The sequence below is a fragment of the Rana temporaria genome, chromosome 4, assembly GCF_905171775.1.
Source record: "Rana temporaria chromosome 4, aRanTem1.1, whole genome shotgun sequence".
Classification (NCBI taxonomy): Eukaryota; Metazoa; Chordata; class Amphibia; order Anura; family Ranidae; genus Rana; species Rana temporaria.
Window position 1 is genome coordinate 64,658,108 of NC_053492.1, and position 23,972 is coordinate 64,682,079.

A 23,972-nucleotide genomic window follows, 5' to 3' on the forward strand; every position below is an offset into this window, starting at 1 on the left:
CCCATTTTTTACATTGAAATATGTCCCCATGGATGTGGTCCAAGCAACTGTTTACATTCCGATACTTTATAACGAAACTCAAATCAGGACTTGTTAAATTGTCCCAATAACCTGATAGAAGTGGCCCCAACAGGTACAAAGACAGCAATAAATACATGACAGAGGTTTTAACTGTTCCTAACTATACCTAAAACTCGTATGCATGGGCTCACATCATTTTCAATATAATGCTGATGAGTTGCAAACTGTGTTGAGTTGCAAACTGGAAATGTTTTACTAGATTTTAACAGGTTGAAAAGCTGGGCACACATCTTATAGCTCCTTCTTAAATGTTTTTTTTTTTTTTTTGCTAATAAAAACAGCCAGCCTGAATAAGAGTACCGGTAATAATACTGACAGTCACTGGTGACTCCAACCGCAGTAACTGCAAGAAAACTTAGATTGCAGTCACTAAATTAAGGACTGGTATGTATTATTAAGCTTCCTTAATAGCTCCCTCCTATTTGTTTTATCTTTTTTATCTTTGCAATTGAGTTGTTGTAGGTAGATAGTTGATTGTAATCTGTATAGCCAGCTATAGACTGCTCATAAATACAATGGACCATAATAAACAGCCCGGGATTCTGGCTGTCCTCGTATGAATCTCTATGTTTGAACCCACAAAGGGAATTATTTAACAGATGAGAAATGGGATTGACAAATGTTTCAAAGTTTTGTACCAGTCTGCTACTGTAGTATATCAAAACCAGAAAACAAGTTATGGCATTTGATACTGTTGGGAACTATCCACTGGACTATGCAGTAATTGCCACACTGCAACTGTATGTTCAGTTATCAGAAAGAGACTGATCTGAAGATGTTGCAACCTGTAGCTAGACTAGCAAGATTCTCAACATACACTATATTGTCAAAAGTATTGGGATGCCTGCCTTTACACGCACATAAACTTTAATAGCATCTCAGTCTTCGACAGCAATATGGATTTGGCCCACTCTTCGCAGCTATAACTGCTTAAACTCTTCTGGGAAGGCTGTCCACAAGGTTTAGGAGTGTGTCTATGGGAATGTTTGACCATTCTTCCAGAAGCGCATTTGTGAGGTCAGGCACTAATGTTGGACGAGAAGGCCTGACTCGTAGTCTCCGCTCCAATTCATCCCAAAGGTGTTCTATTGAGTTGAGGTCAGGACTCGCTCATCCATGTTTTTATGGACCTTGCTTTGTGCACTGGTGCGCAGTCATGTTCGAACAGGAAGGGGCCATCTCCAAACTCTTGACACAAAGTCAGAAGCATGAAATTGTCCTAAATGTCTTGGTAGGCCGATGCCTTAAGCGTTCCCTTCACTGGAAATAAAAGGCCAAGTCCAATCCTTGAAAAACAACCCCACCACATAATTCCCCCTCCCCCAAATGATTTGGACCAGTGCACAAAGCAAGTTCCATAAAGACAGGGATGAGTGAGTTGTAGATAGAACACCTTTGGGATGAATTAGATCAGTTGAGGTCGGATTGTGTACAGGCTAGTAAAGTTCCTCCACTCCAAACTCGCTTACCCATGTCTTTATGTTGAAGCAGTTAAAGCTTCGAAGGGTGGGCCAACTCAATATTGAACCTTACGGACAAAGGGCTAGATTCAGCATTGATTTACGCCGGCGTATCTATAGATACGCCGCGTAAATTCAAAGCTGCGCCGGCGTATCTTCTTTCTGTATTCAGAAAGCAAGATACGCCGACATTAGCCTAAGATCCGACTGGCATAAGTCTTACGCCGTCGTATCTTAGGGTGCATATTTATGCTGGCCGCTAGGTGGCGCTTCCGTCGTAGAATATGCAAATGACCTAGATACGCCGATTCACAAATTTACATAAAGCCCGGTGCTATTTTTTTACGTCGTCAACGTCAGGCTTTTTCGGCGTAAGGTTGCTCCTGCTATTATGAGGCGTACGCAATGTTAAGTATGGACGTCGTTCCCGCGTAGAATTTTTTACGTTGTTTGCATAAGTCGTTCGCGAATAGGGCTGGACGTAATTTACGTTCACGTAGAAACCAATGATGTCCTTGCGGTGTACTTTGGAGAAATGCACACTGGGAAATTCCACGGACGGCGCATGCGCCGTTCGGGAAAAATGTCAATCACATCGGGTCACCACCCATTTACATAAAACACGCCCCCTCATCCTCATTTGAATTACGCGCGCTTACGCCGGCCCCATTTACGCTACGTCGCCGTAACTTAGGAGGCAAGTGCTTTGTGAATACAGCACTTGCCTCTCTGACTTACGGCGGCGTAGCGTAAATACGATACGCTGCGCCGCCGTAACAATGCGCGCCCCTACCTGAATCTAGCCCTAAGACTGGGATGCCATTAAAGTTCATGTAAAGGCAGGCATCCCAATACTTCTGACAATATAGTGTATCAAATGGCCAGAGCCTCCTAGTCAAACACTACAGGCCCATAGCAACCAAACTCCCCAGATTTTTTTAAATCGAGCTGAAAAAAAGGGCAAGGTGTAGATTACTATACGAATTGAAAGTGTTTAGGTTTGACCTCATATTATATGGTTTTGGCAAATCTAAAGAAACACTGTACAACGTATGACCTGGAGCCAAGAACAATTTTCTTTAGAACAGACACCTATAAGGTCTGTATGTTCTCCGAGATCCCAGAAGCTTCAGAGTGTCACACTGCGGGATGTTGATCCCAAAATTTGCCACTTTCTACTCTTCTCAAGCTCCCATCACAATGAAGGAGTTCAGCTACAACTGAGCTGCTTATCCAATAAACTTTTGAGATTAGACCTTGTAAGGTTCAGAAAACCTTCCACCATTGGTAGCACTGCAGAATCTCACCCTGGCAAAGTAAACTCCAGAAGCACATTCAAAGTGTGGCTAGGTAGGATATCTCTGAGCCTCCAAAGTGAAATGCGAAGAGACAACTGCCTAATATTGTCATTGATAATGTGACATGCTGATGTGTCTAGCTAATAATTCCTTATATCCAAAATGCCCAATATTATTACCAAGGAATATTTTTATCTATAGACGTGCAATTTCTAGGTACATTCGACATGCCTTTGAAAAGAGCATTACAGTGCCTTGAAAAGGTACTCATACCCTTTGAAATTTTCCACATTTTGTCATATTACAACCAAAAATTTAAATGTATTTTATTGAGATTTTTTTGCGATAGACCAACACAAAGTGGCACATAATTGTGAAGTGGAAGGAAAATCAAATGGTTTTTAATTTTTTTTTACAAATAAATATGTGAAAAGTGTGGCGTGCATTTGTATTCAGCCCCCTTTACTCGGATACTCCTAAATAAAATCCAGTGGAACCAATTGCCTTCAGAAGTCACCTAATTAGTAAATAAAGTCCACCTGTGTGCAATTTAATCTCAGTATAAATACAGCTGTTCTGTGAAGCCCTCAGAGGATTGTTAGAGAGCCTTAATGCACAAACCTCAACATGAAGGCCAAGGAACACACCAGACAGGTCAGGGATAAAGTTATGGAGAAGCTTAAAACAGGGTTAGGTTATAAAAAATTATCCCAAGCTTTCAACAACTCATGGAGCACTGTTCAATCTATCATCGAAAATGGAAAGAGTATAGCACTGCAAAAAAAGTGCGTGTTGGATAAAATTACAGGTTTTGCACAGAGGTTTATTACATATGTTCATCCCTTTGAGGGAAGTCTGACATATTGCACTTTTTTTGGTGTGTTTTAGCTTACTTGGCGCCATTTTATTTTATAGGGTCGGAGCCCTTCTATAGGTAACTTTAGGCTTTTCACATAAAGTAGTGGCTAAATGAGGATCCTGTTTCAGAATGTTCCAATGCTTGTTGATTATGTGTTCCATTTTCCTTTATTGTCCGTGAAAGCCAGTAATAAAACGGACAACAGGTTTTTCTAGTGGTTTAGCCTTTTTGGGTTTCTTTCCAGGAAGAAAAGTAGTGTAAGCATGGTCTATTATCTTTTCTGGGTACCCTTTTTCCAGAAATTTTTGTTTCAGATGAGCACCGTCTCTTGTGCAGTTTTGCCTTAGACTACAAAACTGATCCTTGGGTATATTTCTAACCCATAAAGGGTGAGGACAGCTGTCAAAGTGAAGGTATGAGTTTCCCGCAGTAGGTTTAGTGTAATTGCGGGCAAAGATGATTAAGGTACAAAATCAAAAAAGGGCAAGCTGTCCTTGTTCCATACAGCAGAAAAAGAGAGTCCTAAATCATTGTTATAACAGTGAGCCACAAACTCGTCATCCAGGGAAGGAGAACCATCCCAAATGATGACGGTATCATCAATATACCTGCCATAAAATACCAGATGCCTGGCAAAGGGATTATTTTTCCATATGAGCTGGTTCTCCCACAGACCCATGGTCAGGTTGGCATAGGAAGGGGCGAAGTTTGCACCCATCGCTGTACCATGGGTCTGTAGGTAGAAATCATCCTCACAATGGAAATAATTATGCGCAAGGCAAAATGAAGTTGCCTTCAAAATAAAGGCCGCCTGTTTGTTGTTAAGCATGGGGTTAGAGGACAGTGATTGTTGTACGGCCAATAGGCCTATATTATGGGGAATACAGGTATATAAGGAGTCAACATCCAATGACAGCCAAGAATAGCTGTCAAGCCAGGTGTAAGAGGACAGGAGTTCCATAAGATGTTTGATGTCTCGAATATACAATTTATTTTTTGGATTTTTGCTTTAGATACTCTTGCGCCTAATGGACTCAACGAGGAATCGGAAATCAACACCATTCTCTAAAAAACATTCCTCATTCTATCCTAATTTTATTTTAATTATTTTAATTGTCTCAGTGCTGTTCATTGCTGCTATTTCTATCTTCATTAGAACTACCATATTTTCCAGCATATAAGATTACTTTTTAACCCATGAAATTCTTCTTAAAATTTGTGGGTCGTCTTATACGCGGGTAACCTAACATGCAGACCGCGGCCGTCCATTTTTCAAAAGCCACGCCTCCTCCTCCTACTGTTCCGTGATAAGCGGAACACTCAGCTTCCCAGCAGAGCCTCTGTTCAGTGTTCCACCTATCACGGATGCCCTTTCGTCCTCGGTTTCGGAACAGTGTCTCCTGGGAAGCTGAGTGTTCCGCCTATCACGGAACAGCACGAGGAGGCGGCGCGGCTTTTGAAAAATGGACGGCCACTGTCTGACAGATTCTGCATGTCAGGGATAAGGTAAGGGATCGTCGAGACATGCAAGGCACAGTGAGGTATGCAGTGACACATAGTGAGGCATGTAATGGTGGCACAGTGAGGCATGTAATGGTGGCACAGTGAGGTGAGGCGAGGCATGACTAGTAGGAAGGGTGTCGTCTTATACGAGTATATCCCAAAACCAACATTTTAGCTGGAAAATTAGGGGGTCGTCTTATACGCCCAGTCTTATACATCGGCAAATACGGTACTCTATAACTCAAATTGACTGAATAGTGTTAATGTATATATATATTTTTTCTATACACTTTCTAGTATCAGCCATTATTATTTCTTGGCCGATATTTATTGGATCCTATCTTGTTAATTTTACCATCTTTTTGACATGCTAATTTTACCATCATTTTGACACCATTATCACTTTTGTGAATCTTAATTCCTCTGGCCAATTAACCAATTGTTTTATATCTATGAACATTTCCATGTCCTATCTTTCTTTCCTAGTATTGGTACTATTTAATTTGTCTCTCCTCTGGTGAACGTTTACATCGTGATCACCAGTGTGTGTCTCTTTAAGAATAACCCAGATAAATTACTAGTGATAGTCTATTTTTATTGAACCATATGATTTATCCTTTTCATATAATAATTTTTCATCTGTCCACTCATCTCCTAATATCATATAAAATATATACATGTGCGCGCATATATCACTCATGTAGTGTTTTAGGGTAATAATTTCTTTCCCCCAATATGTGTATATACACTTTGTATTGACGACTGTATATTATTACATCTTCTGGTTTAAGATGTACATTGTTTTTAGCCTTATTGCATATAGAAATTGTTCGCTATGCCCGGCATACTAATCAAGTGATTGGCCAGCTGATTCTATTTCCCACCAGGGGAAGTTCCCTAAATTCCGTCTTTTCTGTTCCTCTATACACTTGTGAAAGGAGCGCACATGCTCTGTTTGAGAGCCGCGCATGCTATGAAACGCGTTGCACTTCCCCATACTATCTGATCCAGTTGACGTCACACGCTCCTCCACGAGTTGATTGTCGCCATCTCCACCAACGGATACAGCCGGTTTACACTCCGGCTCCTTGTGGCTGCTATAGCTGGAACTTGGGACTTGAAGAATGCCAATAGACCCTGTATTCAGCAAGGGCACTGACCTTCACCGGAGCATACATTTACTTACCTACATGTGAGTGCTGAATATGATTTTTTATACTTGTCAATAAACAATTTACTTAGAAGCGCTTTTCTATTTTTGTTTTTCTTTACAGGACAACAATTAGTCGTGCACGCCACAAATCTGACCTTTATGGAAGGGTGGCAAGAAGAAAGTCATTGTTGAAAAAAAAGCCTGGGTTTGCAGTTTGCAAGAAGCCATGTGGGGGACACAGCAACGACCCTAAACATACAGCCAGAGCTACAATGGAATGGTTTAGATCCAATCATATTCATCTGTTAGAATGGCCCAGAGTCCAGACCTAAATACAATTGAGAATTTGTGACAATTTGCTGTTCACAGACACTCTCCATTCAATCTGACAGAAGCTTGAGCTATTTTGCAAAGAAGAATGGGCAAAAATGTCACTCTCTCTAGATGTGCAAAGCTGGTAGAGACATCCCCAAAAAGACTTGCAGTGAAAGGTGGCTCTACAAATTATTGACTCGGGGGCTGAAAACAAATGCACACCACACTTTTCACATATTTGTAAAAATAATTAAAAAAACATTTATCATTTTCCTTCCACTTCACAATTATGTGCCACTTTGTGTTGGTTTATCATATAAAATCCTAATAAAATGCATTTACATTGTTGGTTGTAACATGAAAATTTTTGGAAAACTGCAAGAGGTATGAATACTTTAAGGCACTGTATGTGTAAGGGGTACAGGTTCAATGTGTAAAACGAATCAAACAAGACTTTATGGTAAAGGGAAGTCAAATACATTGTAATTTATAACAAGAACAAAAGGGGACTTAAATGAACTGTCATCTTAACTGGACAGCCATTTTTAAAACAGATCCATGCTCAGTCTAACGTTTTTCCAGCATATGAATAAAATGAGCCATTATAATATAATCCTGCACCATTCATTCGTGCGATGAAAATTTAAGTAACTCATAACCTGAATGTCATGTGATTCAGACAGTAAATACCAGTTGACCCATTTTTTTGGAGCAAGGCTTACTGAAAACAAGGATGGGTTATACCACATCAAGGCAGATTTTGGCTGAATAAGGATAATCTTAAGACCTACTTTGGTGTAAGCAGAATTTTTATTTATCGTACAAGTAGTACAGTGGCATCAAAACACACAGCTGGCATGTGCAAAAGTACAAGTTTTGCCCCAGAACAAAAAATGATAGCCAAATCATTAATTTCAGTTTTATTAATTCAAAGTGCAATGCAGTACCTAATACTAAAGTACAGGAAAGTGGATGAAAATTCAAATCCAGCTCCTATATGGCAAGGCAAGCAAAAAGGACTGCTGTTCTCTGAAGCAAACATTAAACCTAAACCCTTCATACTTAAAGCACCGATTATAAACACCATTTTATTATATTATATGATAGTTATGACTTTTTTTTTTTTTTTTTAAATAGGAGCCAATACATATAGCACATTAGCAGAAAGTAAAGTAAATGTTGGTGTCCAAAGCAACCAATCAGCTTTTATGCTCCAATGAGAACTGACTGCTGCTGGGTAACAGCTATCCTTGTGTCATTTTAAATCAGACACATTATATTAAACAATCACCATAAAGAAAATACAGCATTTCAAATGTTCCCAAAAATGATTACACATCTAGCACATAAAAGATAATATCTACTTAGAGTGAACCAGTGCTTTGCCCACTGGGTGGGATAGTCAATGAACCTTCTAGGTTTGGTCCGCATGAGTAAAGTACAGGTTCACCTTTATGGATTTGATCCCTTAATCATCAATAAATTACAATGTACATTCATATTTAAGTGCTCATATATTTTTTAATTCCTAATCATCAATAAGTTACAATATATACTCAGATTTAGGTTCTCATATATTGAGGGCTGCATTACCTTTTCCAAACAATGCAAAAAAAAAAAAAACACTAACAAAACACACTGAATAAGAAGAAAGTTAATTCTTGCCTAGCCTGCCACCTAGACCTTGGATCTTCCCTCTCTTAAGCCTCATACACACGATCGGATTTCCATTGGACTTTTCCGTGGATTTTGGTCTGAATGGGCCTTGGCTTTGAACTTGTTCTACTCACACACGGCAGGACTTTTTCAGCCAACTTTCTCAAAATCACGTGGTTTGTCAGCTCTTTACTGCCACCCTTTGGTTAACTTCTGCTTCTGTTGTCTGATCTTTAGCATTGGTTCCAAGCATGCGTGTTTGTACTATGGACTTCAGTCTGATTGACTTGTGTACACATGATCAGCTTATCCTCCATCGGACATTTGTTGCCGAAAAGTTTGAGAGCATTCACAGCAAACATTTGTTTGATGAAAAAGCGAAAACAATTGTCTGATGGAGCGTACACACTGTCGGATTGTCCAATCAAACACATCCGTCAGACAATTGTTGTCAAAAAGTCAGATCATGTGTATGGACCTTTAGAGTAAATATGCAAAGTATGTGTGGCGGGCAAGCAGGAAAATACTTTTCTTTTTACATATTTTTTTTTTCTCGGAACAGAGTCACTTTCTAATTTAAAAAAAGCTCCACAATGACTAGAATGGGACGGGTGGGAATAATGGTGTGCCCACTAAATACCTTGTAATTATGTGTGTTGGGATACACATAGACGGTGCTAATTTCTTTCCTGGGAGAAGACCAGGATTATCATCGCTAGTGAATCCGCTAGCTGGTTATACCCAGATTGATCAACTTGGTACATTCAGCCTGTCCATTATTGGTTTGAATCTCAGCCGGTTCAGCACTGTGTATGGCCGGCCTAAGTGTAAAGCATGTAATTAAACTCCATTCCGTACAGAGATCTTGGGATGGAGGTGTTTTTTTTTTTAATACATTCAAGAGGAGTTGAGATGAAGTACCCTTTACATGTATACATAGATACATTCAGTTTATTCAATACAAAAAAACACTGATTTCTAAATTGTAACAAGAAGGTTTTCATTAAAAAAACTCATCTAGCATAGGGTGGAATTTTAGATGTTAAAGTACACCTAATTACTTAAAAAAAGAACGGAAATCTCCTTTCCTAAAAAACGGCCCAACTTGAAACTGGTCTCCAGTAAATGCACAGAACTGGGACAGCCTTCAGCATTTGGAAAGGATAGAGCCAGGGCTAGAAATCACTCTGACAATCAACAAAGAGTTTAAAGCTTTCATGTAGAAATAAAAGCAAACACTGAGAATTAGAAATTGTACTTAAATGGCTAAAGGCCAAGTTGTAGAGGACCGTATGGGTTTCAATATTACGAACATCAGAAATCCCAAATACAGCACACATTTGGATGCTACTTTACATACCGGACAATATGGTACCAAAAACAGACAGTAAAGTTTGATCCTTGGCAATTTTTTTTTACACTGTACAATGTTATAATACTTATCTAAAAAGAAAATTGGACTTTCTAAACGGGGAGTAACAGACAGCATTTGGGCACGATCATGTAGCCTGTAGGGGCAGCTTATATGAACTCATTGTTTTCAATGAAAAAAGCAAAACATGTGCAAACCCAGAAGAGAGCACATGCAAACCAGGATAAAATACTTTGTTTTGAGAGAACTGTAAAGAAGCACAGTTTGATGGAAAAGCTTGACCCTTTAGAAATATTAAATATAACCAATTAACACTTTTATTTCTTTCCTTGTAATGGGAGAGATGGCAATTTGCATAATGGTGTCCGACACCCTTAATATGTTGTCTGCGCCCGCCCCTTCACTACACCATACTGACTGACAGCACCGTATACACAGAACAGAACGCCTCCTATTGGACAGTTTCTGGTGGAGCTCATATTAATGAAGACCATGCTCTCTTTGGCATGACTATTATACAAAATGAAAAATGTATCTGTCCAAACAGGAGATCACATACAACACTTACATTTCTATTTAGTGAGCCAAACACAGATACGGGAACAGCTCACTTCAATCCTATAGATCGGGGAACAAAAAAAAAAAAAAGAAGACATCCAACAACGCCGACCCTGCAGCACACCGATCCCATAAATATAGCAAAAGTTCTAGAAGTACAAATAGCAGTTTTCCACAAAAGAGAACATACACCCTCAGTACAAAGTATTAAAATTAAACATCATCTTTAGTCAATCTGTGTAAGGCAGGACAACAAAATTCATCAGCTGGAAAATCTATTTGTTCTGCTTCTTTTGTACCTATGCTTGTACAAGGTCTTCAAACGTACTGGTTTTATATTGTGATTGTTACTACTAAAGCTCTATAGACACCAATATAATTATCTACAACTGTGTATTATCTCAGAATGGGAAAAAACAATTCGGAAACCCAACTGAACTTTCAGTTTGAAGCAGCTAAATACATTCTAGGTCAGGGTTTCTCAACCAGGGTCCAGTGAAACCATGGGGGATCCTGCAGAGGTTTCCCGGGGTTCCTTAAAGCGGAGGTTCACCCATAGAGAACACATTTTCCCCTTAGATTCCTGCTCGTTTTGTCTAGGGGAATCAGCTAGTTGTTTTAAAATATGAGCTGTACTTACCGTTTACGAGATGCATCTTCTCCGCCGCTTCCGCGTATGGGCGTTCCTTCTTGACTGACAGTCTTCCGAGAGGCTTCCGACGGTCGCATCCATCGCGTCACGAATTTTCCGAAAGAAGCCGAACGTCAGTGCGCAGGCGCAGTATAGAGCCGCACCGACGTTCGGCTTCTTTCGGCTACTAGTGACGCGATGGATGCGACCGTCGGAAGCCTCTCGGAAGACTGTCAATCAAGAAGGAACGCCCGCTCCCGAAGACCCATACCCGGAAGCGACGGAGAAGATGCATCTCGAAAACAGGTAAGTACAGCTCATATTTTAAAACAACTAGTCGATTCCCCTAGACAAAACGAGCAGGAATCTAAGGGGAAAAGGTCAAAAACTAAATAAATGGGTGAACTCCCGCTTTAAGAAATGACGGTTCTCTGTCCCAGTAACCACTAATATTATTTATCTTGTTAGCCGTTTGTAGGGAGGCTGTTTTTCCACTGGTCAGTAGAGCTGCACGATTCTGGCTAAAATAAGAATCACTATTTTTTTTGCTTAGAATAAAGATCATGATTCTCTCACGATTCTAGCGGTGTAACATCTTTCACATTAAAGGGGTTGTAAAGGTTTGTTTTTTATTTCCTAAATAGGTTCCTTTAAGCTAGTGCATTGTTGGTTCACTTACCTTTTCCTTAGATTTCCCTTATAAATGTTTTTTGTGCTGTGTCTGAATTTCTCACTTCCTGTTCCTCCTCAATAAGCTTGCCCCCATCATCCATGGGGGTTAGTCAGCCAGAACAGCTTACTGAGGAGGAACAGGAAGTGAGAAATTCAGACAAAGAAAAAAAAAAAAAATTGGGGGAAATCGAAGCAAAAGGTAAGTGAACCAACAATGCACTAGCTTAAAGGAACCTATTTAGAAAAAAAAAAAACTTTACAACCCCTTTAAACAAACAAAAAATAAATAAATTGGGCTAACTTTACTGGTTAGTTCTCTTTTTGCTTTGTGTATTAATTGAAGTGTAATTTTTCACAAAAAAAATGTGTTTAAAAGACCGCTGGGCCAATACAGTGTGACATAAAATATTGCAACAATTGCCATTGTATTCCCTAGGGTCTCTGCTATATATATATATATATATATATATATATATATATATATATATATATATATATATATATATATATATATATATATATATAATGTTTGGGGTTCCAAGTAATTTGCTAGCAAAAAATACTGATTTTAACTTAAGAAACAAGTGTCAGAAAAAGATTTAGACTTTAAGTGGTTAAACTTCCTTTTATCCCTTTGATCTAAGGAGGAAGCCATTACAATGTTTCATGTTGTTAAAAACTTGGCAGCCTGCCTGGATTTTTTTCTTTTGACAGCTGAGTGAGCACAGAAGTCTCTGCACTTGTTTACATGAAAGAATCGTCAAACTGCAATAGAGATCGTGAGGGGGGTTGAATCGAGATCACGTTTTAAGGAATAATTGTGCAGCTCTACTGGTCAGCAATGTAAGGGTCATAGTACTAACCACTAACATAAGGGGTACGTCTCCCACTGGCACAATGTATGGAAGCACTACACAAACTACCAATATTAGAAGGTGCTTTTCCACTAACCACCAACGGGTGATTACCATTGGTCTCTCTTTTCTGGCCATTATTATTATTTGTTCCATTTCATGATTGTTACAGACACTATTTTTTCTTATCAAGCAGAGGAGTGTTACAAAAACTGCTCTGGGTGTCGAATATGATAGATTTTTATTATTATATTTACAATGTACTGACTACACAAAATATGTCATGAGCTAGAGATGTAATAATTTAGCAGGGTTTCTCCAAGATATTCAGCAGACAGAATGAGCTTAGCTGCATGCAGAACTATTAGTCTGGCTCAGTAGGGGGCGTGTCAGACCTCTGAGAAGATACCCCGTTTCCCCATAGAGAACAAAGGTCCTTCGCTGCATCATGCTGGCAGGGGACGGTATTTTTTTTTACTTAGGCTGCAACTGTTTTCAAAAGAGCACAGACTAAGTTACTACACACCTTTTGTCTTGATGCAGTGGGGATATAATCAGCGGATTGAAAAAGAAAGTTCAGATTAGGTTTGAAATCTATGAACAAGTCAGGGAGGACATGGGTGGGTTGCGTCTGCGTCACAATTTTCACATGTCAACAGTGTAGGAAAGTGACTAGAGGTTGCAGGCACCCACGGCTGAAGGGAGAGAGGTGGAGAGAACATTACAATTGTATTAATCCATCAATAAATAGATTTATTTATGCTTTAGTTTAGACAGCTGCGTTAATGCCAATTTATTTTGATGTCTTGCCCGACAATATCAGATTTACCAAGAAGGCCAAGCTACTTCTGGGCTGGCAAAAACAAAACCCTGTTCACTCTTAGCATCCAAAGGAAAAAACTCAGTTATGAAGCTATATCCTTTGGTCCTGATAAAGAAAATATATATAGAAAAAAAGCATGTTTAGAACTTTAACCCACCAAATCAATTAATACTTAAAATGTTCCTATACATTCTGCCTATATGACACAGGCCCAAATAAATCTACTTAATACATAAAAATATATTGCACTTGTAAAGCGGTGGAAAAAGTCTTTGTAGTAACATGATAGTCTTGGTAGTGACATAAGACTACACTAATTATTAAAGATAACAGAAGTTATTCCGCACAAAATGAGGCCAGTGTAGCTTTTCCCATTGCTGGGGAACCAAGTCATTAGCAGTGAGGCATGCTGGGATTGCCCATCTTTATCAAGTGAACAAGACGTTTACTGGAATAAGCCAGAAATAGGTATTGCAAAGGACCGGTAAGCCTAAATCATGCACTGAAGAGATCAAATATTCACGCTACACAAGGCTGACTTAGGTCTAGTGACCCCACTACAAAGCAGCCAGGGAGGAGAACCTCTCTAAGCCCAATATGGCCGATAACAAAGGCTGCACAAAGAAATTCAGACATAAAGGAAACATTTGATTCCATTGATGGCTACAGAAAAAGGTTCAATGGAATTAGCAGCCTGCTTATTGCCTTTTTAGGTTTACCGGTCTTTTCTGACAAACGGATACATGAATCTAACCGATCATTGGCTGTGTTGTAGTGGGTCTTTGTGTGCCCAGACCCCATAGTGTAAGCTAGAACAAGGCAGCGAGTGAGGCGCGAGAAGCAGTGCTAAGCAATGCGTCACAGACTCATTCAGCAGCAGAAGCTTCTGACGCACGTCTTGCTTGCAGAGACATTGGCTAGCATGCAACGACAACAAACCGCACTCAGCCAAGCTGAAAGCTATGGAAGACCCACAAAAACCCACTATCCTTTCATAACACAAAATGAAACGTAAAGGCAACGCGGTCGTTTTGACGTGAGAGGCGATCTTGTCGGAGGAATTGGATCATGAGAGTTCAAAGCGAAGCCAATGGCGCCGGCCCCCTCCTCGCCATAGTTCTACTGGGATAGTGGGTCTCTGTGGTGCTTTCATACAGGCAGACAAGACTGTGTCCTAAAAACAAAAAGAGAACACACCGAGAATGAAACCACAGTGCCGTCCCCTCATATCTGCAATGTTATATACATCTAATGTGGAGTCAGCCATGTCGCAAGTCTAATCACTTGTTTTAACTCCTAGTGAACTGAAACAAGATGGCTGCCTACAATGTGTATAGATCAGCTGACCATATACACAGTGCTGGAAGCCATGTGAATGAATTTAACATTTACATGCAACAAGGTCATCAGTTCCTAGCATATCAAAATGAGCTCAGGCATGTTTGGATCCCAGTCTGAACTGACCAATCCTGCCAGGAAGCTGCCACTGCGCATGCCACCAACCATAAGTGGCAGAGTCATTCTTTGCCCCACAACCATGTGTATATAAGAGGTGTGTATATTTGGGGTGGGGAAAGCCTCTGCTGCTTTTGATTGGCAGTGCCCAGTGACAGCTTCCTGGCAAGATGGCTCAGGTGGGTTCGGGCTAGGATCCAAAATGGGAAGACTGAATTATTGTTTCTCGCCCGAAGATTGCTGCTTCCACTTAGTAGAGATAACGGTTATGGTAGGTTTTAGGTCTCATGCACACAGGACATATATTTAACTCTCCTAGAGGCTAGCAGCATATTTGCAGAAAAAATGCATGATGCTTGTAAAAGGTTTTTAAAGCTTTTACAAGCTTTTAGGAGTGTTTATAGGCTCCAAGTTCTTGAGTGTTAATTCATTTGATTGGCCAGAATAAAGAATTTATTCTGGCCAATCAACTGAATTAATGCTCAAGTGCTAAATGGGCCTAGTGTTAGGCATGTTTAGCAACTTTTAGCAGCATCAAGTGTTTATTTTTTGCCCAAACTCTACTGCTCCCGGACGCACTGGCAGTGTTTTTTTTTTTTTTGCTGCCTCTAAACACCACTTAGGCTGCTTTCACACTGAAGCGCTTTGCAGGCACTAAATCGCTAAAAATAGCACCTGCAAAGCGCCTCTCCTTTCACTCCAATGTGAAAGCCCGAGGGCTTTTACACTGAAGCAGTGCGCTGGCAAGACGGTAAAAAAAATCCTGCCAGACGCATCTTTACAGCTCCTAAAGTGCCCCTGCTTATTGAAATCAATGGGCAGCGCTGCCGAAACGCTGCTTTGTGGGCGGTTTTTACCCTTTTTCGCCCGCTAGCAGGGGTTAAAAGCGCCCCGCTAGTGGGCGAAAAGAGCCACTAAAAATAGCGGCGCCTTACCGCAGACGCCGCTCAGTGTGAAAGCAGCCTTAGTGCCTGTGTGCACATGGACATATAAGCAGGCATGGCAGGGGAGTTTAGAGGCAGGAAAAAAAATAAAAATAAACACCAGACACCCCTAGAACAAGCTGCAGTGTGCAGGAGGCCTAAAAGTCTAACACAAGTATATATAATTGTAACACTTGGGTAGCTGATTCAATACAAAGACAATTCTAGGCAACACAGACAACTGAAACGCAAACATAGAAACTTTTACCAAAAGATTCACCAAGTACTGAACCTGCATTGTGATCTGCTCACTGCTGCAAAAAAACTTTCCACAAATATAAATTCGGCATGCAGTTTTGGCCCCGGCCCACTTACCGCTTATGAACATCTGAGTATAGTTCCTACTGAAGTTTCGCCTAAATAGTCCTCTCATTTGCATGAACTGCAAGCCTGATAATTTACATCAATGCCAGCTGAAAGTTATCTGATTTAGACTAGCTAAAAGCCCCTGGGGTAACTTGGCGTGTCCACTGGAAAATAAACCAGGATGGAGGCTCACATACCTACTGAGTGAGGCAGCATAACCGGGGATTGGAAAACATCAGTGCATTACCCGGAATTAAAGAGGTGGCAATTTAAAGTCACAAAATGCTTTTTTTGGTAAAATAAAGCATTTTGATAAGATATGATCCGAAGGCGCCGCACTCCTAACAGGCCAGCTAGAGTGTAAAGCGGCCTTAGCCTTGGCTCCTCCCAGGCCACGCCCTTGGTTGTATTTCACTCTGCCTAAAGAGTAAAGATGAGCTCTGGCGTGTTCTCATAGAACACGTGCAGAGCCCGCCAGGAAGTGTGCACGGCGCTGTGCTAATCACAGCCAGGGAGACATTGTCCCGATGCTCGGCTGCAGGGATCGTGAAATGTCTCCCTGGCTGTTATTAGCACAGCGCCGTGCACACTTCCTGGTGGGCTATGCACGTGTTCTATGCGAACACGCCAGAGCTCATCCTTACTAAAGAGATTTGTCATAGAGGCTCAATGGCCAAGCCATATGGGTAGGGTGAAATGTGTCAGTGACATGGTCTGGGGGGATGCCTAGGCTGAATTCACTTTACACTCTTAGGCCCCTTTCACACTGGGGCGGGGTTGATTTTAATTAAATTTTGCGCTTTTACTCCCCCGCTAGCGGCCGAGAAAGTGTTAAAACCACTGCAAAGCGCCTCTGCAGAGCCAGCGGTATAGCGGCGGTGCCCATCGATTTCCATGGGCAGGAGCGTTATACACACCGCTCCAAAGATGCGGCTAGCAGGACTTTTTTTTACCGTCCTGCTAGCGCACCGCTCCAGTTTGAAAGGACTCTGGGCTTTTACACTGGAGAGACAGCAGAGGCTGTTTCATATTTTTAATCATCATGCTGCTAGCATTAGTAATTAGATAGGAAAGTATATCATATTTACTTTTTTTTTTTTAACATTTCCTCAGTTACTTCCTGGTTTCTTGCCTAGGCTAATTATATCATACGTCGCAAGAATCTTCAGTAGGGAAGGAAGGTTCTCAGCTAAGCACTCGCTCCTGTATGCATGCTTGAGCCAAGGGCAGATAATTCCAGGAAGTAAATGCTACATGAATTGTTCGCCCATACTCAAGATGGCCACAGCCAGAAAATTCTGGGGGGGGGGGGGGGGGGTTCAATGTGATTTCTTAACAAAATAAAGCATGGAGACATGTTAAAAAATGATTTAAATAGTGTTTTGGATTTGTGTTGCTTAGATGCAGTAAATAGCCGCTCAAACCCCCCTGCAAGAGTCAAATGTTTATACAGTATGCTAATGTACTGTTCTTTAGAGGTATTACTATGCAGAAAGAGGTTATTAGGAGAGTCCTTGGAATGTGTTAGACTGTCCTTGGAAGATCTTGTTATGCAATTGTGTACAGAGACCATCTCCCAGCATTCTATAGTGCTTTTGGTCAAGCTGATAATAGAAATGAATGTTTCTTCTATTTGTTGATCTGCAGCAAAATCTTAAACCTGCAAGATGTTTTCGGAGGTCCTACGTGGCAGTTGTCCAAGACTGGAGTTTAAAAATCTACTTCTTGGCGAAGGCGCAGGGTCCTATTGCATTAAACACTTGCCGACCAGCCACCGCAGTTTAACCGCGGCAAAACGGCACGGCTGGGTGAAGCGACGTTACCTTACGTCGCTTCGCCTTTTTGCCACTGGGGGCGCCCCCGGAGCCAATGCAAGTGCCCGGCGGGCCTGATGACCGCCTGGCACCCGCAATCGCTCGTGTAAGACACGCACACAGATTCTGGTCCTCTTAGGGGAGAAGAGACTGATCGTGTGTTCATACAATGCATGAACACCGATCTCTCTCTCTTCCCCTAGTAAGTCCCATCCCCCTACAGTTAGAACACAGTGAGGGAACCCAGTTAACCACTTGATCGCCCCCTAGTGTTAACCCCTTCCCTGCCAGTGACATTTATACAGTAATCAGTGCATTTTTATAGCACTGATCGCTGTATAAATGTGAAAGGTCCAAAAAATGTGTTAAAAGTGTTCCGATGTGTCCGCCGCAATATCGCAGTCCCAATAAAAATTGCTGATCGGTGCCATTACTAGTAAAAAAATTAATAATAATAATAATGCCATAAAACTACCCCTTATTTTGTAGACACTTTAAATTCTGCACAATTTTTTTTTTAAATGTGGGATATTTATTATAGCAAAAAGTAAAAGATAGTGTTTATTTTCAAAATTGTCGCTCTTTTGTTTATAGCGCAAAAAAAAAAAAAAAAAAATGCAGGAGGTGATCAAATATCACTAAAAAATAATAATTATGTTAGACCGCCATGGTCAGTTCCGTCTCTCTACTTTATAATCATTACTTTTACTTTGTAACTTTTCCCTTCTGAATAAACTTTCAAAACTGTTCATCATAAACCAAAATTATTGTTTTCTCTATCACTAGTTTATCATACATAGACCTCTGCATGTGTTCACTGGGAAAGGCAGATTCCTAACACCATCAACATATTTGAAAAATGAAAACCCACTGAGGCACATGCATAACTGGCAAAGGCAAATAATAGCATAAGCCCAGATCGTCCGATAATCTGATCGTTACTACACAGTTTTTGAGAGCCGATCATGACAGTTTATGTAAAATTATCCAAAGGGACAAGCACAAAAATGTTCTCATACAAGAACAAAATACACGATTTTAGTTGAAATCAGTACAGTATTTGTCCGGAAAATTGAGTGACTAAGACTGCACATGCTCCGAAACTAAATAATTAAATTACAACACATTCATCTCAGGAAGTTGGAATCTAGCAATGCAACGTGACCATTCCCGTATAACAACTGTGAGTGCTTAAAATGAGAACAGTGTAAGTACAGGAAGATAACAAGACAATAGAAGAGGTACTCACACTGCGTGCTGGGGTCACATTCGGTTGTCATCTTGACGTAGTTGGATGGAAATAGCCCGGTGACCCCATTGATTTCTCCTTGCCACCAGTCTGCATCGTCTTTGTTAATGACATTGATGAGTTGTCCTTTGCCGAACTTCAGTTCATCCTCATTATTGGCGACATATTCATACATTGCTATGACCTGACACACTAGAGAGGAAAGAAAAGTCAACTCACTTCTCATGCACGTTAACAAAACCTGGGATTTCTGCAATATCTTTAAAGAGCTCCGCTAATCTCACCAACATCTACACTGGCGATATAAAATATCAATATTTCCAATATCATAGAACACCATCAATAGCCTGCTGACCAATGCGACAAGCTTAATATCTCCATTCATTGTATCTGTACTGTACAAGCTTTTGAGCACCAACAGCACATGCTCCAAATGAGAACAGAATGTTTGGCATCAAGCTAATCTTTGAATGAATGCATCAACCCAAGATGGCTACATTGAAAAGCTCTCTATGAATGGAGAATAGTCAGATGAATGAAAGGTCCACCTTCTGTATTCATACAGCTCATTGGAAAGTGACAGTACAGCAGATATAAATGGAGGAGAGGGGCAGAAAGGGTGGGCACAGTCAGCACTTGACAGGTCCAATCGCTCGTATTATTCCCCTTAGAACTGGAAGTTCACACCTGCAGGGGTATCCAAGGGGGCAGCCACCAGCACAAGGGACACTTTGTATTTACTTTGCATTTACTGTAATAAATCCATGGTGCGGATTTAAAAATATATTTTTTTACTAAACTTCAGCTTTAATGCAGGGGTACGGCCCCCCCCCCCCCCAAATTTATTTTTAAATGCCAGCAGTTACACATACTGCAGCTGCTGGCTTTTAATAATAGGACACTTACCTGTCCTGGAGTCCAGCGATGTCGGCACTGCAGCTGATGTTTCCATCAGCTGTCAAGTGCTGCCGCCTCCATTGTAAGGGAACCCAGCAGTGTAGTCTTACGGTCTCACACCGGGAACCCGACTGCGCATTTGCGAGGCCCCGCTCCTCTCGCCTACTGGCCCGGCGTCAGAGGGAGCACCTCAGTGACGTCATGTGCCACGGCGCTGACTCCAGGAAGTGGAAACAGGATACCTGTCAAAGACAGGTATCCAGTCCCCCCTTCCCCCCGAAAAGTGCCAAATGTGGCACCGAAGGGGGAGAGGAGACAAATGAGCAGAAGTTCCATTTTTGGGTGGAATTCCGCTTTAAAAAGTGCAATTTCACCTTTACACTGACAATTTAAAGATTAACTCCCAACACTCTCCCTGCTCCCCCGGTCCCCACTACACTTATCTACTATGCCAATAAACTTCTGCTGTCCATCTTTGCTAGTGTACCAATACACTTTTAAACTCACTACACAACTCCAAATGCTGTGTAGCAACACAGTGCTGGCAATAGCTAGCAGTCATTGGTCAGCACAGTCACAACACAGTGCTAAGCAATGAGAGTCTTGTCTTACTTCGGGGGCAGAAGAAGAGACTCATTGGTCAATGCTGTCATGTGATGCGCTGACCAATAACAGCTACAAAATGCATGCAGCCTCCAGCGCTGTGTACAGAGTTTAAAGGTGTATGGATTACTACAGCGGCAGACGTGGATGGCAGAAGATTATCAGCACAGTAGATAAGTGTAGCAGGGACTGGAGGAGAAGGTGTTCAGTTATTGGAGAAATTGTGTAATTGCCCTTTAAAAAAAAACATTAGGTCAATTACTGGCAAAGGCATTCAAAGATGGCTTTTCTCTGCAGATAAACAATCTATATTGGCATTTTATCAAACGGTTGTTATCACGTTCACTTGATAGTTTAATTGTTTAAGGTTCTGTTTGATATATGCAAAGAGAGATCAAATACTTAAAAAATATTATATTTATTAAAAGTAATGACAGATACAGATAATATTAGAAACTATAACAAGAATACATAAGTAAAGATTTGATTATTTCCGCCATGGGTCCCGTTTGGCCAAAAGGATCAGATCAGACACTTGCATGGTTGCAAGCAATGGTATGAGACACACTTATTCCACTTTGTGCTGTGGTAGATACAGGCTAGTATGTAAGTAAATGACCAAAGATGTTTGGAAGGTGAGATCACCTTTTAAGGGGGATAGTGGGCTCAGTCATCCTGCATTCCTCAAGCTTTACATCAGTAAGATTAAAGAATACATATGACCTTATAAGGTTCCTGGACCAAGATTAGGAGGCTTAGAATTCATTAGTGAGCCACAATAGGAACCAACAATAAGAAGGAATTATAAAATATACAATTTCCCCAGTATGCAACAATCTCAATAAATATTTTCAGTGTTTTTGGTACAGCCATCTACCACACCCAACTATTGGGTAGAGTCAGCTATATATATATTTTGCTATCTGCAAGCAAATTCCTACCTGGGTTGAAAGCGGGAGCTGCCTTGTCATTGCTTGGTCCAAGTAACTTGACGTGGGTAGCCGGGAACCAGCCCTTCTGCCGCTTCTTCCCTCGTGCCTGTACAGATTGCATCCATTACAAAAACACATTATGTAGGCAAATTGCATTAAAGTTCATTGCTGTAGACAGTAGATACAGACGGTAAAGAACAATTAATAGAAAACGCAAGTTGAAGTTTAAAAAGATAAGGTCTGCTGAAGTCATATAAATTAACTAGGTGGCACCAAAGACAGCAACTGAAGGGAATCTCCTCAACTGGGACATGAACAATAAAATCCTGATGAACCCAATCTTTAGGCCTCAGAGCCTTCAAATGAAGAGGCTCTTCAGCTGAAATGATGGAACAGGATGGAGGTACAGATGAAAGTTTGTCCGTTTGCAGAGCAAACTTTTGTCCGAGGAAAACCAAAAAAGTTTGTCCGATGGAGCGAACACACGGTCGGATTTTTTTGAAAACTTGCTAATTTTGAAGTTTGTTGGCAAAAAGTCTGACCGTGTGTACGGGCCTTTAAACAGGAAGAGAACATTTTCTAATGCGATCTGAACTTTCTAAACGGTATATAAATGTGAAGACAGCAATATGGATGTAAAACCTATGTAGGAGATTTGGTTCATCCCTGTGTATCATCTGAGGCTGTGCTCTTCACTGGGTGTATGGAGGGTTTACATCCACTTTAACTTTTGCCAGCAAATTTATAATCCTGCCACATCCCTACTCCTGCATCTCCATACTGGATGATATCACCTGACAATCTAATAAAAAGCAGCAGGAGGTGGCAGGTCAGCCCATGACTATTGTGGAAAAGCTTGAAGTTTGCAGATTAGAACAACACGGTTTAAAGGGGTTGTAAACGAAAAAAATATTTCCCCTAAATAGCTTCCTTTACCTCAGTGCAGTCCTCCGTCACTTACCTCATCCTTCCATTTTGCTTTTAAATGTCCTTATTTCTTCTGAGAAATGCTCACTTCCTGTTCTTCTGTCTGTAGCTACACACCGTAATGCGAGTCGTTCTTCCTGGTGTGGAGAAAGCCTCTTGAGGGGGGGGGGAGGAGACGAGCAGGAGTGTCAGGACCCCCACTAACACACAGCTCCTTTCTCTATCTGCAAAGTAGAGAGCGTCCTGACTTGCCTGCTCGCCCCCTCCTCCCTCAAGAGGATTTCTCCACACCAGGGAGAAAGCCTTGCATTACTGTGTGGAGTTACAGACAGAAGAACAGGAAGTGAGGATTTCTCAGAAGAAATAAGGACATTTTAAAAGCAAAATTGAAGGATGAGGTAAGTGAAGGAGGACTGCACTAAGGTAAAGGAAGCTATTTAGGGGGAAAAAAAATCCTTTACAACCCCTTTAAGGTTTCCCTGGTCACAGAACTTGTGTGTAAGCCAGAAGAAAAAACAGTTGTGTCCCATGTAGTAACCTAGTTATGCACCGTAGTAGCACCACTGAAAAGACACTCCCCCGATGATGGGGGTGTTTGCCGTAACCAAAATCAACTGAATAAATATAGAGAAACCTAGATGACAGCCCTATAGGAACAAAGGCTGCCCCTAGGTAAGAGGCTACTGTTGGCAAAGCAAGGATTATACTCAGGATGTGCAAAAAAATATATTATGATTTATTGATTATTAATTTACTACAAAGCATGATAAAACTAATAAAAAAAAAATAGAAAATGTGGCAGAGCTATTAAATAGAACAGTATGCTGCCGCATAGGCGGTATAGCTAATGTCAGACATAGCACCTGATGGAACATGCCTTGCATTTAGGCTGCTACTTCACATTATTTTATAATGGCAAAGGTTCCTTGTAAATAAAGAAGTATCTTGAATACACCCTGAATATCACATACCTGCAATTCCCCTTGCCACCATCCAGATGCATTCTTCTTTAATATAAGTATCAGCTGCCCTGGAGCCAGACTAAGCTGTTCTGTTCCTGTTGCAGCATAAGCGGTGGTGACCTGAGCAATCTCTGCAATAGAGAGGAACAAGGTCTATGGAAAATATAGACTTTCACTATTGAGGTACAACATGAAAAAACACACCCATATGTTAAAATGAAAAAAAAGAGTATCAGTGTGCATTATGTGCGTATTAAAGCAGCTTTATAAAAAAAAAAAACACAGTAAAAAATGCTTCATACATCTACTTACCGGGTTTTTTGGTTAGTGTTCCAGTTTTTCCAACACTGCTTGAACCCTACAGGCGAATAAAGAAGACTTATTTTTGCAAAAGGAAGGAAAACAGCATGTGCGATTCCTACAAGCGGTCATTGCAGGGTATTTTTATCTAACAAGTACAGGTGTAGGAGGCATGTCTGTAGAAATTTAGAATTGACATTCCAATTTGAGCCGAGCTCCAGGCACAGAAACCTTAATTTAAATACATTGATCGATAAACACAAGGATTCAAATCCACTTGTGTAAATGCAATAGTGACGCCATCTCTGT

At 40.9% G+C, this 23,972-nt stretch overlaps 1 protein-coding gene across 7 annotated transcripts in view; it reads right to left on the minus strand.

The window, feature by feature from the left end:
• Window positions 1–23,972, minus strand: part of ITSN2 (intersectin 2) — a 270,233-nt gene that overhangs the window by 40,659 nt on the left and 205,602 nt on the right. For 6 of the 7 annotated variants that reach the window (XM_040348499.1, XM_040348497.1, XM_040348495.1 and 3 more), the window contains 4 exons: window positions 23,676–23,721; window positions 23,373–23,494; window positions 21,484–21,580; window positions 19,043–19,234 (listed from right to left, as the gene is read on the minus strand). In XM_040348499.1, coding sequence (XP_040204433.1) covers window positions 19,043–19,234; window positions 21,484–21,580; window positions 23,373–23,494; window positions 23,676–23,721 — 457 coding nt within the window. Of the gene's footprint in view, window positions 1–12,628; window positions 14,410–19,042; window positions 19,235–21,483; window positions 21,581–23,372; window positions 23,495–23,675; window positions 23,722–23,972 lie in introns of those variants that run through there. The other variant, XM_040348501.1, reaches the window with a different exon arrangement.